Source organism: Peromyscus maniculatus, chromosome 8, assembly GCF_049852395.1.
Source record: "Peromyscus maniculatus bairdii isolate BWxNUB_F1_BW_parent chromosome 8, HU_Pman_BW_mat_3.1, whole genome shotgun sequence".
Classification (NCBI taxonomy): domain Eukaryota; kingdom Metazoa; phylum Chordata; class Mammalia; order Rodentia; family Cricetidae; genus Peromyscus; species Peromyscus maniculatus.
In genome coordinates this window covers 59,338,685-59,357,084 of record NC_134859.1, presented here as the reverse complement: position 1 = coordinate 59,357,084, position 18,400 = coordinate 59,338,685, and the positions used below count along the sequence as shown (strand labels likewise).

The 18,400-nt window shown below is 47.2% G+C and overlaps 1 protein-coding gene across 5 annotated transcripts in view; it reads right to left on the bottom strand.

Moving 5' to 3' along the window:
* Positions 1–18,400, bottom strand: part of Trpv3 (transient receptor potential cation channel subfamily V member 3) — a 35,061-nt gene that overhangs the window by 397 nt on the left and 16,264 nt on the right. For 2 of the 5 annotated variants that reach the window (XM_042282356.2, XM_042282357.2), the window contains 10 exons: positions 17,014–17,190; positions 15,937–16,095; positions 15,185–15,286; positions 13,961–14,034; positions 10,455–10,620; positions 8,000–8,066; positions 6,443–6,717; positions 5,223–5,335; positions 4,956–5,035; positions 1,619–4,648 (listed from right to left, as the gene is read on the bottom strand). In XM_042282356.2, coding sequence (XP_042138290.1) covers positions 4,551–4,648; positions 4,956–5,035; positions 5,223–5,335; positions 6,443–6,717; positions 8,000–8,066; positions 10,455–10,620; positions 13,961–14,034; positions 15,185–15,286; positions 15,937–16,095; positions 17,014–17,190 — 1,311 coding nt within the window. In that variant the 3' untranslated portion in view covers positions 1,619–4,550. Of the gene's footprint in view, positions 1–1,401; positions 4,649–4,955; positions 5,036–5,222; positions 5,336–6,442; positions 6,718–7,999; positions 8,067–10,454; positions 10,621–13,960; positions 14,035–15,184; positions 15,287–15,936; positions 16,096–17,013; positions 17,191–18,400 lie in introns of those variants that run through there. The other 3 variants (XR_013041739.1, XR_013041740.1, XM_076542863.1) reach the window with 3 other exon arrangements.

The window sequence follows — 18,400 nt, the reverse complement described above, 5'->3', positions numbered from 1 at the left end:
CCTTATTAAGTGCTTTGGAATGTAGCTGACCAAAAAGACAGTGATCCTTTAAGCAGGTAATTTTTCACAGTATCGGCAACCATAAAAATGGACATGCCTAATGACCTAGGCATTCCAGCCACAAAAGTATGTAGTGGGTAGCTATTCCAGCTTTGACCTGGAAGTACTACCCCCATTGAGGCTTCAGTAACTGTCATGGCTACAAGGCAGGGCTGAGAGAGGAGCCTTAAGACCCGAGATCCGGACATGACAGCTCTCTTGGTTCCTAGATCCTGAATGCTGGAGGTAGATTGAGCAGAGTTTTCCAGAGAACACTGCTGAACTGCGCTATACCTCTCCCAGACCCTGTAACCTATCCCTTTACTTGTAAGTTACCCCACAAAATAAACCTCCTTTTAACTACGTGGAGTGGCCTTAATACTACAACCCATAGAAGTAGGTCCTACAACAGGTATTTCACCCTTTTTCTATCAGCCCACCCAGACTATCATCATTCGAAGATCATTCCCAGATTATGGACAAAATCTGTTTAACCTGGGATGTGACTGTGTGCAATTCCCACTTCTTTGCCTTTCAACCAGAGATAGAAAGAAAGAAATTATTCTGAATTAAGTTATTCAGTAAAGTAAGTAAATAAATCATCAAAGGTAGTATTCCACCTGATAATAAATCAGTTGCAATTTTTGAAATCCAAAATTCCCATCCTATGAGGTAACCCAAAAGAATGGAAAACACCCAAATGTACGAGTTAGTCTGATGGCAACTCTCATTGCCTCATCACGGAAATCCTGGATGTGAGAGAGCAGGGGGTGATGCCTTCTTGTCTCCAGGAGAAGCCACCAGTTTACATGCATGCAAGACAGGTGGAGAATCAGCAAAACATGGATAGAGTTGGGGAGTCGGAAGGCCTGAACTGCTAACATCATCTGGCTGTGGTTTCCTATAACTTCAAAAGTTACTGAATCAGGCTGGAGAGTTGGCTTGGTAGTTAAAAGAACGTGCTGATCTTGCAGATAACCTTAAATGGATTCCCAACACAGCTCACAACCACCTGTAACTCCAGCTCCAGAACTGGTGCCCTCTTCTGGCCTCCATGAGCAAAATGCATATGCATGTATATACACAGACACACACAGACACATAAATTAAGATAAATCTTTTTTTAATTTTTAATGATTTATTTTGTTGTTTTATGTGCATTGGTGTTTTGTCTGCCTGTATGGCTGTGTGATGGTATCAGATCCCTTGCAATTGGAATTACAGACAGTTGTGAGCTGCCATGTGGGTGCTGGGAATTGAACTTGGGTCCTCTGGAAAAGCAGACAGTGCTCTTAACCACTGAGCCATCTCTCCAGCCCCAAGGTAAATCTTTTTTAAAATTAAAATAAAGTTGACAAATACCTCAAATAGGATGCCAGTTGTGGATGCACTTTGAGATGTAGACACTGCACGAAGGTGACGTGTAATGCAGCATGCTGGCTCTGCCGCTGAATGGGATACAGCAGCAATGCTTTAGATCCAAACACCAATCTTACTTTTACCCATTCCTGTTAAGAAACACTCTAGGATTTCTAGCTGGTCTTCATATTTACACATACAAGGCAAAGACAAAATCATGGCCATGGCATGACAAAATAAATATTTATTAGAAATCAAAACTATTTCCTCAATGAGACCAAAGCAGTCTTCCTTTTTATGATTTCTTGAACATGTAGTTTCACACATACAACCCTAAGAACAGTCTATAAATTAATTTTTACAAGAATCAGGCACATCCAGTGAGAACAAGATGATAATTCTGTATCTGGAACTAAGGTCACAGTAACTATAAAATAAGATTAAAAACATCTAAGTCAATGCAGAAGTCAAGTATGGCTTACAGACTCTGGTGAGGGCCTGTCTCCCTGAGCCTCACCCAGAGCTAAAGGAGACAGTCACCAGGCCCTGAGAAAGGAAAGGAACCTCAATAATACTGTACTCTCTTGGGCAGGTGCCTAAGAGCTCAATGACTTCACAGTACAACTTATTACTCCTTCCCCCGGCACCGGGAAGGAAGGTAAGCACCTGTGTTATTCCAGACACACAACCTAATGTCTAGAATACAGATCTCTTCCTGGGGAAATGTTCAGCCAAAACAGGGTTTGCCACTACTGTCTGAGTATTTTCGATCCTATCCCTGGAAAACCTCTTCCCCCTACATTACTGAAATGTAAATCATGGAGTTTTAAGGATGTCCTGATAGGCCCATGGAGTCAGTGGTGTGTATTGTTTTGTTGTTATTATGTTGTTATTGTGTGGCTTTAGGCACATTTGATGTGTAGACTTGTCATTGGGGTTGTAAGGACAATGCTAACTTCCAAGTCATGTGAGGGGAAAAAAACCTAGCCCCTGAATGTGCCAACTACAAAAAGACCCAATGATAAAAGCTGTGCAGAAGGATACCTGTGGCCCAGATATGAGGACATCCTAGCCTCACCTGCTCTGACATGACTTTGAACAAGTCTATGTTCATTCCAGAGCCTGAGTGTCCAGGCATACGGTGAGGAATTTGGTCCTTTTGAGCAGGACAGTTTTTGTCAAGCTTCCCTTCCTTGGTTTGATGAACCCTCTTAGCTTGACCCTCCGGGCTGAAAGCCTTTGGGGAATCTCACATTTAGATGAATATCCAGTTCAGAAATGGTTTTGTCAACAAATTCCATCTGGATCCACAGAAAGCAGATCTCTACAACACGTAAGAAGACGAAGGTCCAGCTCGTTGTTTCTATCTTCCCAATTGCCCACCTTCCATCCCAGTGGGAAATGCAAAGCTAAGTGGTTTTATCTACCAACTTCAAGTCAAAGCAAAGCTAGAGTCCTAGCTCCCTAGAGCCAATGGTTACACTTCAAACAAGGACATCTGTTCAAGATAACTCAGAGGGGCTCCAGCTGTATAATACTGGTTTGTAGAATGTCTAGGAACCTTAAATTCACCTGATTGCTTTTGTCAACATCTTCCCCCATAAATGCTCATTTCTTGAACACCTCCAAAAGCTGAGGCAGCTGTTTCCTGAATGGAACCACAATCTTAATCTATTTCTGTCCCCATTTCTGCCCGTTGGGAGCATATCTGGGCAGTCTGGGCAGTCTCCAGTGTTCCACCTGGCCATGCAGGACGGAATGGCCAACTTTTCACCTGCCCAGTTAAGCTGGCACACAGAACATTGCAGAATGGAGAAGACTGCCAGAATGGACTGCATTACCTGGTCTCCAGTCAGATTAGCTCACCAAATGCCAAGTTTTCTAAAGACCCAACTTATTTCTGATCCATTTAACATTTTTTTAAAAAAATTGTAAACATCTATAATTTCATCTCACACCTTTCCATGTGAATCCTTTTAGTAAATAACAGAAGAGTAGGAAGGGACATTATTGCATTTCTAGTCACTGGAAAAATTCTTCTATCTCCAAACTGACTCTGAAATTTCAAGGAGAAGAAAAATCTGAGGCTGAGGATATGAAAATAAGCCCCAAGTCTGGCAGACCTTCTTTCTTCAGAAGGCTTCTGCTACAGATTCAAAATTCACAGTTAACAAAAACGTATGCTAGCAGTGCGTTTCAGGTATCTTGCTGAATTCCCCCAATGTGAAACAGTGCGTGTGCTCGTCACCTCCGAGTTTTAAGACCCTGTAAACAGATCACTGTCTCAGATAAAGTAAGGCCAGCACTGGGTGAGACTGGAAGAGGACAGGCCCCAAACCCTTCCCCCAGATCACAGCCTGTCTCCCTCAGGCTTCGTGTATGTGAAGAAAAGCTTATTGTCCTGACTCTGGCTACCCTGAGACCTAGTATATAATACTTACATCTAGTCCAAAAGCCTAAAATCTAGTTCTCAGCTTTTAAAGTTGCTTACTTCATCTGAAGTAATTTTCATTCAAAACTGAAATGGCTTTTCTGAACTAAAAATAAAAACCTTGTGCCAATTCATTATTAAAAACGTCTCTCGGTTGGAGACAGTTTTAGCCTTGGATTTCATCCCAAGGATGGAGTCCAGTTTCCTGTTTGCTGGAGGCTCTGGAAGGGCATTTCCATAGCTCACGCCCCTCCTTCCCCAGAAGATCTGGCTTAGCTCAGGCCCTCTGCACATTCTGGGACAGGATCAAAAGTCTCCCACAAATTCAGGAGATGTGGTCATAGCTGGGGAGGTAGAGGAGGAACCTGTGAGCTGCAGCTGGCCCCAACAATAGGGCCAGAGCAGGAGGGGAGGCTGCTCCCCACTCCTCAGACCCCATCTCCTTCCTTCCTTCCCCAGCACATGTGTCTTGGAGCCGAGCCAACCTGCAGGTGCCTCCTCACCCTGGACTTCAGGAGACTTCCAGACTCAGGGCCGCTGGTCACGAGGTTGTACTCACCTCCCTCAAGTCACAAAACCCAAGGTGCTTTCCTTTCAGATCCTGACAGCTGCTCCTCAGCAGCCACCAATCAGTGTGAGGAGCATTTTGCTTCTAATTCAGCACTCTGCACAGTACCTCAGCATCAGACCACGGTGTTCATACCAGCTCTAAGCCAGGCTTCTACACCGATGTTTCTGGAAATTCATCTAGTTCATCAAATGCATAGAGGGTGGTTTTACTATTGCACCTGGAAGAATCTTGAATTTTGCTCAAATCTGCTGTGGGAAAGGGGCAGAAAGAGAGAGAGAGACAGAGGACAGTTAGAAGTACATCACTCTGCCCTGTTCCTATGTGTTAGTACAGTCCTTTTTCCTGGTGGTGCTGAGGATTGACCCCAAGGCTTGAGCTACACCCCAGCCCCCAACCACTTAGTTTTCAAAAGCTGTTCTGAATAGTGCTACAGAGAGTCAGAGCTGAGGAGGACCTCCAGCTTCACAGGTAGGAAAACCAGGGCTCTTGGTCTTGATTCACATAAAGTCACATGGTCTACATAGAGGATCTCACACCACCTCCCAGCAATAGTACCTGTCCGTCTTATGGGCCCTGGGTCTTCATTAAGGAAGGACACGTGTGTTTTCCATTCCGTCCACTTCACCTCGTTGATCCTGCATGTGTGGCCATGGTAATCACTACTTCACGATCGCATCTCAGTAAACAAGCACATTTGGGGTGTCCCAGTTTCTACATAGCTCCTCTTCTGACTGTCACAGATTTGCGGCTGCTCCAACCTCCCGTTTGCTGACCCTACCTACCTCAAAGACTACTGCCCCACAGCCCTTCCCTCGTGGTTACCGCAGACACAGCCGGAAGTCCTCATCTGCTACTTTGCACAGCTCTCCCATGCGGAATCTGCTTCTCAGCCATTCTGGTAACATTTTCTCAAACTCCAAGATGGTCCTGGCTCTCTGGGGAGATAAAGAAACCTAAACTGGTTTCTCCAAGCCTGCTCCAAGAGCCCTGCTCCAGAGGAGGGTATGCCCACAGGTACCCCATCTAACAGCTCACTCCAGCCTCTCTGGTGCTTAATGCATAGGTCCTGATGGTTGAGGTAGTCTACAGAATTCAAACATGAGAAAGGAGAAACTTGGGGACAGATGGCTAAATTGCTTTAAGCTTGACATAAAGAGTATATCTAGACATCAGGAGCCTCCTAACTGAAATGTTGAGGTCCTGGAACTGCAAGTGTTCAGAAGTCAAACATTCCCACACTCTCCCCGAGGCTTGGGCTCCATGGAAGTTTTCCCATTTATGTGTCCAGTTTTAACAATCTAGTTAAAAAGGTTCTGGTAACTGGAACCCTCTGTGCTGAATGGAAGCTTCTCTCCCTGTGTGTCCCTTTCTTGCAGGCAGCTCTGCAGGTATCTGAAGGGATGCTCCCCTCCTACACCCCTACTTCCAACAACCAATTCCTAAGCAGAATCATTTCTAGTCAGCTCACAAATCTGGTCATCACCACAGGACCCACACTGTGAGCTGTTCCCAGGAATGAGAAATGAGAAGTCCAGGATAGAACAGAGCAGAAATGTCACTTTCATGTCCCAGACTCTTACTTCCCCTACTTCAACCTGAGGTCACCTTTCTTTTTTTTACTATTATTAATTTAATTAACTCATTTATTTTACAATCCGACTGCAGTTTCCCTCCCTACTCTCCTTCTGTTCCCTCCCACCACCTCCCCTCTCCCTCCCCATCCACTCCTCCTCTATTTCTGTTCAGAAAGGGGCAGGCCTCCCATAGGTGTCAACAAAGCATGGCACATCAAGTTGAGGTCGGACTAAGCTCTGAGGTCACCTTTCAATGTCCACCTGTCACAGGTAACAGTGAATAAAGCATCCCCAAAGTCTGCATTTCCCTGTGTGTGCTGTTGTTCAAAACCTTGTTCTCGAAGAACCTACAGTAAGGCTTAAGAAGATTCTCAGGATGCACCCCAGATCCACTGGTGCTGATGGCCGTGCAAGACCTCAAGATGAAGTGCTGAGCCAAGTCCCTATAGAGGCCTCTGCTCAGCTCACCTGCAAGCGCCAGATCCGCTCACTCTCTTTGGAGACATTCTCCACCGTCTCCCCCATCAGAGCAATGAGCATGTTGAGGAGGAGGACGAAGGTGAGGATGACGTAGGTGATGAGGAGGAAGAGGAAGAGGATGGGGTAGGTGGAGTTCTGCTGGATGTTCAGGTCGCCCAGGCCTATGGTGAGCTTGAAGAGCTCCAGCACTGCGTCGCTGAAGCTGCCATAAGAGCTGCAGTCCTTTTTGTCTTTGGCGCACTTCTCAATCAGCGAGGCCAGCGCTGGGGGCACAAAACGGGTGGTCTTGGGCTCTCTGTTGGCTGTCTGTTCAGAGAGCTCTCGTGTTCACATGTGTGCACTGCTGTCTCCTCCTTCTGACCTCTCAACACCCTTCTCTCCTCCTCGCCATCCCATCTCAGGTCTCCCAGAAGCCTGATGAGGCTGGTTTTCCCATCCAGCCTGCAGAAAGCCCTTCCTGTCCACAAAAGCCCACCCTCTTCTCCCCTCCTGTACCCCAGCTTGGCCCTCACTCATCCACAGTCAATCAGGGTTACCACTTACCCTGCGTGTGACCCTGGCTCCCTATAGACAAAGGTTCTGGCTGTATGTAGCCTGAGCAGTCTCTCCCAAGACCCGCACCCCCTCTTAATGCTGTATTGTGAGTTCCCTGTGAACAAGATCTGGGCTTGCTTTTCTCTTCTCTCCAACACGCCACAGCAGTTTTTTGTTGCTGGGTGAGTGAATGGGTGGACTCAGGTGTGAGTGCATGGGTGGGCTTATGTGTGAGTGAATGGGCGGCCTCGTGTGTGTGTGTGTGTGTGTGTGTGTGTGTGTGTGTGTGTGTGTGTGTGTGCGCGCGCGCGTGTAAATGTATGGAGGGAAAAGCAAACAGGTGAAGGGTCAAATAAGCAACATCTGTCCCAGAAAAGGCATCAGACAGATGAGAGCAGCTGCCTAATTTGAGTCAACAGTCACTGAATGAAGAAAAAAAACTCACAAAATTGATATAGAGAAAAACATGCCATCTGTCTGTGCAGCGGTTAGAAATAAAATTGGGTTATGCTGCTCCCACTGGATTTTTAAAAAGCGCCTCCGTATCTCTGATCCCTCACAAACTGTAAGCTCTCACAGAGATATCTGAAGCAAACTATGAGAGTCACAAGCTGTGGAGGCCCAGAGGAAGCTACCGCAGTGCACTAGGTTGCTCCTAGATGTTGAGGACAACCCATCAAGTTTCTGTGAGCTCTCGTTTCCCCATCTGTAGAATGGGTGGGAATATCTACTGAGCCTATCTCAAACGGTGTCAGATGTGAAAGTCTGGGGAAACCACAGGCTGGATGGGTAAGAGTGACAGCCATGAATTAATCCATGGAGTCAAGGGTGATGACACCAACTTGGTCAAGTTGCTGAGAGAAAGGGGGAAAAAAAGATTCTGCTTGGCAAACACCAATGTGGCAAGTACTGTAATGGACGCTGCTGAGGCTGCTGTGTGTTCTGTCATTCTGCCCTCCGGGTGAAGTGCTGTACAAGCACAGGAGTGACTGTTGGATGTGAAGCAATTACCTACTCCAAATCCAAGTAAGAACAGGATGTAAACAAACAAGAACTTCAGAACATCGTGCAAAATGACCTGCAAAGAAACAGACATGATTCCAATGTGAGCACACAGTCTCTGTGCACCAGCTCCCTGCCACCCACTCTAACCTGCCTTCACTCTGGCCCTCCTCCATCCCCTCCTCATCCCTTGAGGCTCCCAGGCTCCGCTGAGGCCCCACCTCTACCAGGAAGCCCTCTTTCCTGTTTTGTTCCCAAGGCCTCTCTTTGCTCAACCTCACCTCCCAGGACAGGGTCTGAGTCACCCTATGCCTTTCTCTAGGGAGTCTCACATCTGGGCCTCCCCAGGGGCAGTGGCATGTCAGAGCCATCCCATATCAACTTCTAAAAGCTGATGGTTGAATTTGCATGAGTGTTGTGACCATGGCCATTAGGACAAAGTGAGCCAAACATTCAGTTGTAAGATAAATAAGTTCTGGGACTGTCATAAAAAAAATACCAGATTGTGTGGTTGAATTTGCCCAAAGCAGAGGTCTGCAATATTCTAACACATATAAATGGTAGCTATGGGACCTGACGGCTTTGTTAACTAAGTTGAAATTGTTTATCATTTCACAGTATATAGCTATACCTAGTTCTACACTTTAAATGAACACAAATTTTCAATTGCAGCTCAATAAAAAATAAGAAAAATGTACTGCAAAAATATTCGATCATGTAAGTCAAACATAATGGAGCATGCCTATAATCCAAGCATGCTAAAGGTTGAGGCATGAAGCTCATGAGCGTCTAACCAACCTGAGTGCTATATTAAGAACCTGTCTCAAAAATTTAGTCACATAAATTTATAATTAAGCTACATTATAAGATCATAAATATTCAAAATTGAGAATTATCTGGTTATTTTGCTACACTATGCAATTATCTATGGTCTGGGGGATTATTTATAGCTATTGTAACCAGATAGTGGAAATACTATGTAATAATATGCAACTGCGCATCTCTTCCCACTGTGTTAACTGACATCATGTCAGCAACTGCAAGTCCTCCACAGTAGGACTATTTATGCCATGAAAACTGGCAGTGCTACAAATATTTAAATCCTACCAACAAAATGTTCTTTGTTTTCTGGATGTCTACATCTAGATTCAAGACAGTGACCCAGAAAATGTCAAGGCAGATTAAACTTTAAAACGTGGGCTGTCGGAAACTCACAACTGGACAAAGTGCAAGGAATGAGTGTCTGTGGAAGCTCAGCCACAAGTGGGACATCTATATCATATCCCTCCCCTCAAGACTCAGGGACCACTGTGGGATAACGGGCAAAAAGACTGTAAGAGCAAAGGTCAGGGAAGAGCAGATGGAAACAGTGTCTTCTGGACATGCCAGGACCACTGTGCCAATGAACTGCAACTGTTGCCTGTAGAACAAAAGCCAATCAACATTCTAGCATGGAGTGGGGCGGGGCTCACCATCCCCCACCCCAGCTGAGGAGCTATGGACAGTTGATGGCTTCTGGGGGAGAAAGGGTCAGTTTTTCTTTAAGAGTGGAGCCTTGTTAAGTTGACCACATTGCAGTGGATGACTCCATACCCAAGAGCATATGCTCAGCACAAATTGGAATCATTAGGGGGGGTATGGGGTGTGTATATATATTATATACATATGTGGATATATAAATATATATATATATTTGTGGATATATAAATATATATATATGTGTGGGTTTTTTAAAGAAAAGAGAACTTGAAGTTAAGAGGGGTGGGTGAGGGAAGGAGAAGTTAGGCAGAGGAGTCAGGTAAATATGATCAAAATACATTGTATGCATGTATGAAATTTTCAAAACATTAGTTAAAATAGGATACTTTTAAGAATAGGCTGTCTCTCGCTGTTGCATCATGACTAGCACAGGAATATTATCAACCCTTCCGGTGCCTGCTAACAGTTACCCAGTTCAACAAAGCAGTTGCTCTCAGCTTGACTAACAAGCTCGAGGCTAGGTCTCCAGTGCTTCATCTCACATCACTGCTTACAAAGTAAAACATCAACCAGCCTTCAGGTCAGACAGGAGCAGCGCTCACTTGTCAGCTGCAACCGCAGGCTGGTGACATCCTTCAGAGAATAAAATGTATGACTATTGTATGTATGTACCTATGCAATGTATATACACTTGTCTATGTATTCATGTAGGCATGCACATGCACATATATCGCAAAGGGCAATTGTTAGATATTTTCCCAGATGCTCAAGGGTCAGAACATTTCCTTCATAAAGTATGCTCCTATCCAATGCCCAACAAGCCCAGTTAAGGGCTGGACATTTAACATCTGACCAAAACCAAATGAAGATTGTAGCGTTTTGGAGAAAGTGCTGGATTACTGATTATCACTCCAGATCTTAGTTTCTGCATCTGAAAAGGGGATGCTCTGCTCTCAAAGGGCTCTCTGCACAGTTCCCAGCATACCTTCTGGATCATGACGCTGTACATGCCCATGGACTGGAAGCCTCTTGTGTAGTACAGCATGTTCGCCCAGCCCAGGGCCATGGCCAGCACGAGGCAGGCGAGGTATACTTTGTAGGCAAACAAGTACAAGAAGACAGACAGTATCACAAGCACAGCTTGGACAAAACTGTTCAGGAGACACAGGAGACAAGGGCCTTACTTCTCAGCAGCAGGCAGAAACATTCAACCCCCAAACCTTAACCGCTCAAGGGGGTCACCCTGGAGGTTGGTGCTGATGAGACAAATAAGGCTGATTGACATCCACTCAGCTGGGTCTGAATGCAGTGTAAACCGCATCACTAGCTGTAAGGCAGGACCAGTGTGGGCTGGTTGAACCTGACAGGGACTTAAAACAGATATATACAAACCCAGGATGCCAACAGACTCTGGCATACAGCCCACAGGCCGGATGGCTTGGAAATCATCTACATGGTTACGATTCCCACATAGATGTGAGAAACACTAGGGTAGAGTAATGATTTAGTAAAAAAAAAAAAAAAAAAAAAAAAAAAAAAAAAAAAAAAAAAGTGTATTTTTAATAAAAATTACAAATCTTCCAACATTCATACTCAGAAATTAATTATAATTTTAAAGTCTCCCAAAGCTTACTACTCCTATACCATGTTAAGGTATGATGTATGCTCAATGAAGCAACACAGTTATAAAATGACAGTTACCATCTTTCAACTTATGTGAAAAGTACCCAGAGTGCTCAAAATCAGAGACCAAAAATAGAAGGGTGGTTGCCAGAGAGGAAGACGGATGGGGGTTGTGATTCACTTGGTACAGGGTTTCAGTTTTATAAGAAGAAAAGCAACCTGGAGGCTGGGTGCACAACCGCGTATCCGCCACAGCTTTGAGCTGTGCTTGAAAATGGTTAAGATGGAGGCTTCGGGGGTAGTGAGATGGCTGAAGCGGTAAAGGTGTTTCCTGCCAAGCCTGATGACCTGAGTCTGATTCCTGGAACTCACAGAACAGAAGATGTCCTCTGGCTTCCATATATGGCATGACTTCAATGATGGCATGTGCCCTCCACCCTGCCTGCACACACACACACACACACACACACACACACACACACACACTCACACGCACGCACGCACGCACGCACGCACGCACGCATACACACACGTAATTAAATAAATATTTTTAAAGTATTTTAAAGATGTTAGTTTTATGTGATACATCATTGTGGAAGGAAGAGGTGGCAGAATGATTACAAGAGCCAGAGGTTGGGGAGGCCTGCTGCAAAGCAGTGTTAGATTCTGAGTATGACGGGGCTGGTATATATCAGAATCACAGCGGCTCTGGCAGCGTGTACAAGAGCTGCACAAGATCAAGCCAACCAAACTTCCCAGCATGAGTAGGGGAGGGGCCCACGAAGCCCCACCCACAGCTGAGGAGATACTGGCAGTTGATGGCTGCTGGGGGTGGGGAGTATTTTCTTTGGCGATATAGCCCCGGAGGGGGGGGGGGGTTGCCAGCTTTGTCTATATAGTGAGTTCTGAGCCAACTACATAGTGAAACCCTGTCTCCAAAAACACAAAAGGAGCACATGGAATCGGGAGGGAGAAGTGGTAGAGGAATATGAGAGGTGGTGGAGGGGTGAGGGTAAAAGTTGGATTTGGTGAAAATGTATTATATATAAAACTTTTCCAAACAATAAATATAGCATACAACAAACATACATGATGAAAACATCCTCCTAAATACTGCCCACCCTTGCAGTTTTGCAGACACCTAGTTGAAAATACTCGCGCTTCTAGTGTTTGCACAGTTACAAAGTATCTAACCAAGTTTAGGCGGCAGCAAGCTTGCTTTTCCCGCAAGTGAGACACAAAGGCCTGATGAACCGCACTAAGGACTGCGGTGAGGAAGGCTGGCCCTACCTTCCTCCACCGTAAGGAAACAAAGGAGAAGCAGAAGAGCAGGACATAATGCGCTGAGGCTGTGTAAACATGTCTTCTGGAGCTATCAAACTTTCTCAACAGTGGCAGGCACACGTGTGCCCTGCAGCCTGGGGCAGTGTCTATCTGGCCTGTCCACTTACTGAACCTGTCCTTGGTGGGTGAAGAACTCACTTCATACCTCTAGATCAGTGGTTCTCAACCTCCCTAATATTGCAGCCCTTAATACAATTCCTCATCTTGTGGTGACCCCAACCACAAAATTATTTTCACTGTTATTTCATAACTGTAATTTTGCTACTGTAATGAATTGTAATGTAAATATCTGATATTCAGGATGGTCTTAGGTGAACCCTGTGAAAGGGTCGTTTGACTCCCCAAAGGGGTCGTGACTCTCAGGTTGAGAACCACTACTCTAGAGCCAGTACGCACTTCATAAAACTCCTAGGTGGGTGCTGGAGATGGCTTGGCTGGCATAAACCTTCCTGCATGAGCATGAAGACCTGAGTTCAGATCCCCAGCACCCATGTGAAAAAGCCAGGTGTGGGAGTGAGTGCTCACCATCCCAGCCCAGGGGGAGGCAGAAATAGGAGGCTCGGATCCCTGGGGCTTGTTGACTAGCCAGTCTAGACAATCCGGGAACTCCAGATTCAGTGAAAGACCATGTCTCAAAAAGTAAAGGGTCTCAAAAAACAAGGCAGAGAATGAGGAAGATACCTAACATCAAACTCTGACCTACATACAAACACATGCACTCCTGTACACGTGCAGGGACACACACACACACACACACACACACACACACACACACACACACAGTTAGATACATCCACCTCCTACATATTCAAAAGAGAGACATCAATAGTGTGCCACAGCTGTAGAACCAGCATGCTTCATCCTCAGCTGTGGCCTCCATGGCATTACCACAGAGCCAGGCTGGGTCTGCCTGTGCTCATTAAGGGTGGTGGTGGGGCGGGGTGGGGGTGGGATGTCAGAGGATTCTTTAGTGTCAGCTGCATATGACTTCATGCAGAGAGGCTGCTAAGCTGGGCTTTCTCGCTGGGGCCCAGGGCCATCAACACAGCAACAGCTGGGGTTCTCACACTGCTGGGGCACTGCATCATGGTGTGTAACTTACTACCCTGCTCCAAGAACTTGAAGGGTGGCTCTAGATGAGCCTGATTTCTCAGGAGCCTTCTAGGACCAACCTCGGTCTCGGGTGGCAACTTTGAGGTATCATTGAGGCTGGAAGGGATCGCCCTCACACACTGCTGTGTGCAAACACCAATAGGATGGCCCAAGCTTCTACTTCTCTGGGGTGCCTGCCATTTGGGACTCTGAGAGATGGAGTTAGCCTTCCCCCGCCATTAGAACAGGCTCTGTCCTAAGGGCTCCTGATCCTCTTCACAGGTATCTCCATGCATCTCTATCTAGAAGAGGCAGAGGGGGTCTCTGGACCATATAATGATAGCAGGATGCTTAGACATGGTGGCACAGCTGGAGGCCTATTCCAGAGTCTTCAGCCCTTCCTATGAGTTGTGACCAAAGGGACCTACTTACAAGACAAAATGAAACCAGGCATCTGACAGGATAGACTGCAGATCGGAGGGTCTCAGCAGGAAAATGGCAATGCCCTGGAGTCAACAGAAAAGACAAGCTTAACCCCCTTCCTGCCCTCACTCCTGGCTCTAGGAAGTACTGCCCCAGTGGGGATTCTGGGAGGACTCTGTATCTGTATCCCACAGAGAGGTGGGATATGGAAGCTGGCCTGTGCCTGGAGAACATCACTGACCCCTCCCACAGGCTTCTCACTCTTATCCTATCCTCAGCCCACAAACCACAAAGCCACACAGCTACTATCTATAACTACCCACCAAATGTGGCCTAATTTTCCAGCCTCTGAGCCTTTGTGCCTGCTGCTTCTCCTGGCCTCCCTGTCCTGTCCTACTGTACTGACAAAGGTTCCACCCTGCTCCCACTCCCAGACAAGTCATCTCCCTCCCTCTAAACACTGCTCTGACCCACCTTACAGTCTAAATGCTTGTGCCCATTAGTGAACTGAGCTAAAGAAAGGCCAACTCCCTCCATCCTGTCACACACACTTTCCAGGCTCCCAGGTACAAAGGGCTCAAAGTCTACAGGTTGATTCATCAGCTGGTTGAAAGGGTAATCAGGAAGGTACATGAGTGAGCAAGTGGGTAGTGGATGGATGGATGGACCAACAGATGTGAAAATGATTGGCTAAAGACCAGAAGTATGATGCTGGGGTTGTGTCGGATTTGGAATGAATGAGTGACTGGGTAGATGATAAAAGGCAGGTGACAAGATGGTAGAATCAAGAAGGAAGAATGAGAGCCAGGCGGTGGTGGCCCACGCCTTTAATCCCAGCACTCGGGAGGCAGAGCCAAGTGGCTCTCTGTGAGTTCGAGGCCAGCCTGGTCTACAGAGTGAGATCCAGGACAGGCACCAAAACTGCACAGAGAAACCCTGTCTCGAAAAATTAAAAAAAAAAAAGAAGGAAGAATGATAGACACAGAGTGGCATGAAGGATATATACATGGTGAACAACTCCACAGATGAACAGAGGAGGGGATGGAGCAGATAGAATAAACCTGTTTTATTCATTATTCTCTGTACTATAACTTAGGAATCTAAGGCCTAGAAAGGAAATACCTTCCTGAAACCCCTACAGTAGTAGCAATACAGGCTGCAGCAGAAGCCAGCCCTGCTCCCACCCTACTGGCCTCAAGGGCAGTCTAGAAGGGTATATAGAAATGCACTCACCTCTTTCACGGAGATGCACGTGGCCCAGATAAGAACAAACATCCTCCCTAGCAGTTGCAGCCAACTCATCTTGTGTGCCAGGGCCAAGGGGTGTGGGAGGTCCTGGGGAAGAAAGGAAGAGAATGGTAAAGATGAGGAATGGGAAGGGAAGGGCAACGCCAGCTCTGGAGGAACCAGGCTGTATATGCATGCTGGGCCTTCAAGATGGACCAGAGGCCCCTCTCCTGGCCCTTCCTGCCCCACCCTCAGTGAGAACCCAGAACCTTGCAGTGAGAGGGACAATGCTCTATTTGCTAACAACCCAGTGCATGGTTCTTTCTAAGCATACCCACTACCAGACACTCAATGTGACCTCCTTCCACAGTTCAGTGAAGCTGAGACTGCACTCCACTAACAGATGGGAAACCCAGGCCCAGAGTAGCAGGGAAGTTTGGCAAAGTAACTTCTCCTCCACCCACTTCCTGTGGGCCTCACGGCAGATACAGTGTATTCTAGACCCACATAGAAAGCCTGAAAAGACCTGGAGCTCCTTATTCCCCATACTGTCTCCCAGTATGCATCACCCTAGATCTGTTCACCTCCAGCTTGGCTAACTGTTCTGTTCACTGAGAACTTTGGAGAATAATTGAACGACCCCATGAAAATCCCTTAGCCTCTCTGGGCCTCAGTTTCTCCATCCCCACATGAGACAGTTCCAAGATCCTCCACCTCAGACCTTTCCACCCACCACCCCATCCCTAGGACTCCCGTACCTCATCATCCCGGGGACGGTAGTAAGAGACGAGGGTCAAGGTGATGTTGTAGAAGAAATAGAAGCAGAAGGACAAGAAGAACATGTACTTGGCAAATTTCTTCCACTTCATGTGCAGCAGCGTGTGCAGGGGCTCCAGGGTCAGCATCTCATGCCGGTTCTGGGGATAGAACACCCCGTGGAGATGAGGCAGGCAGAAAAGGACCATTTTCAAAGGGCCCATCAGGAGCCCAGAGTCAGCAGGGCCAGTGGCAGAATGCTCCAGTCATCGGGAGCAATGGACTGACTTGATGGAAATGTTGGAAAGGTAACTTCCAGCTCCCATGGCTCTTTTTGGGGCAGTCAATGCTCAGGGGTGGGGGAGGGGGGCACTGAGGCTTCTGGCAGGAAGAGCTGCTGCACACTGGACTGGAGACTAGAAAGGGTTCCAGTATCCATCCCTGTGACCTTAGGACGTCTCCTGAGCCTTTCTCGGCTTCACCTCTTCATCTCTTCATCTATACCATAACCCTTACCCACCCTGCCAAACGGGCTGCTGTGAGGGTCCAGGGAGCGTCTGGGGAGTAGGGTTGTTGATAAAAATACAAAAGGATGGAGCCCAGCCCACTGCCTCACTCACCCCAAGGACTGAAAACTGTCTGAGCTGATCCTCTGTTTTCGCCTCCAGTTTCACTAGCCTTTCCTCTCCCACCTCCTCCTCAAAGGGTCCAGATTGCTCCAGCTAGTGAGCACTCTCTGGCTTCATGTGTATTCAAGTTTAGAGGAATAAAGAATTCTAAGTCAGACCATATAGATGAGTTAGGGTGTACAAGATCAATACTACACACCTCTTCATTGCCTCCAAACTGCCCAGGATGCTGAAGCCAGCCCCTCACCCTTGGCTCTATTATTCATTGTGGGCCAGAAACAAAAGAGCTAGCTCCTGCTTGGACCATGCCCTCAACGCCAGACTCCACCAAGACAAGTCACCAATATGGGGCCTAGGGGACCCTGGCACGACTCCTCCCAGGGCCCCTAAGCCCTGACCTGGGGTCCACCCCTCACTCCTTGTCCCTGCCAATCTGCTTGGGAGACCCACGTCAATGTTGGTGTTGTAGACAATGATCTCCAGCACCGAGTTATCTGTCGTGGTGTCTACGTTGGTGAGGTCATAGAGCGAGGATGACACAGGCCCATATGCCCAGTCCGTGAACTTCCTGGACAGGCTCCGGAGAGGCTTCTCCTTGATCTCACGACTGAGGATGTACTTCAGGATCTGGAATGGAAAGAAGGACAATGGGGCTTGGGGACAACAGGGCTGGACCAGCCAGAGGCAGGTCAACCCCGAAAATGTTCCTACCATAAATAGCATGAGTGCCACCTCTGCCTGGAGCCATGGCTCTGGGTTCCAGCTGTGTCTGCGACATGGGAGTGAAGTTCACAGTTCTTGCCTTCTCATGGGGAACCAGAGTACGAGAGCCCTTTGCACACTGCAGAGAGCCAAACCATCGGCTAGTAGGTCCCCAAAGCCGGGCTCCAGTTCAGGAAATAATCCAAGAACTGACCATTTTTAGAAGTAATCTCCTGAACTTGAAGCTCTCGGTTTCTCTGCTCTCCAGTCTACCCTCAGTCTAGACTCTACAGCCAGGCTCACCACTCTAGCTGAACAAGCTATGACATCAGGCACCAGCCTTCACAAAGAGGCCCGTGGAACCCACTCTGTAGGTCAGTGGTCCTCAAACTCGACTGTATGTTAGGGTCTCGGGGGAGTTTTTAAAACACAAAGCCAATTGCTAACACTCCAGATGCAGGAAGAAACCTGGAGACCATTTTGTGAAGCTCTCTGGGTAGGTCCCCTGTGCAGGAGGGCCACTGCTCTCCATGGTACCACTTTCTGAAAGCTAAGCCATTGATCGCCCTAAATTGGGGATAGAGCACCAAGGGGTATGAACCCACAGCCCAACAAGAGGGACCTGTTAGGAGGACAGCATCAGTGTGTGAATCTCACTCGGCTCCACACATTCCCACTGCATCTCCCGTCACAGCCAGGCAGACAGCTCCTAGACCCCATGGGTAAAAGCCCCAAGGGCAGTTCTGTGGCTTCAGCATTGCTGTGTCCTCCACTCCCAGTCTGGCAGCCACCTTGGGTGACATCCAGGAAAGTTTTCCACAAGCACTGAATAAAGGAGAGGACTCAGGAACCTCCCTGGTGGGTACCTCCCTGAGACTGGCCTGGATGAGAGCAGGATCCCCTAGAGCAGCAGTTCTCAACCTGTGGGTCAAGGCCCCTTTGGAGTTGCATATCAGATAGATACCTTGCGATTCATAACAGTAGCAAAATCACAGTTATGAAATAGCAACGAAATAATTTTATGATTGAGGGTCATCAAAACATGAGGAACTATATTAAAAGGCTGCAGCATTAGGAAGGTTGAGAACCACAGCCTTAGAGCATCTCTTCAAGATGTATCTACCCAGCCAGGCGG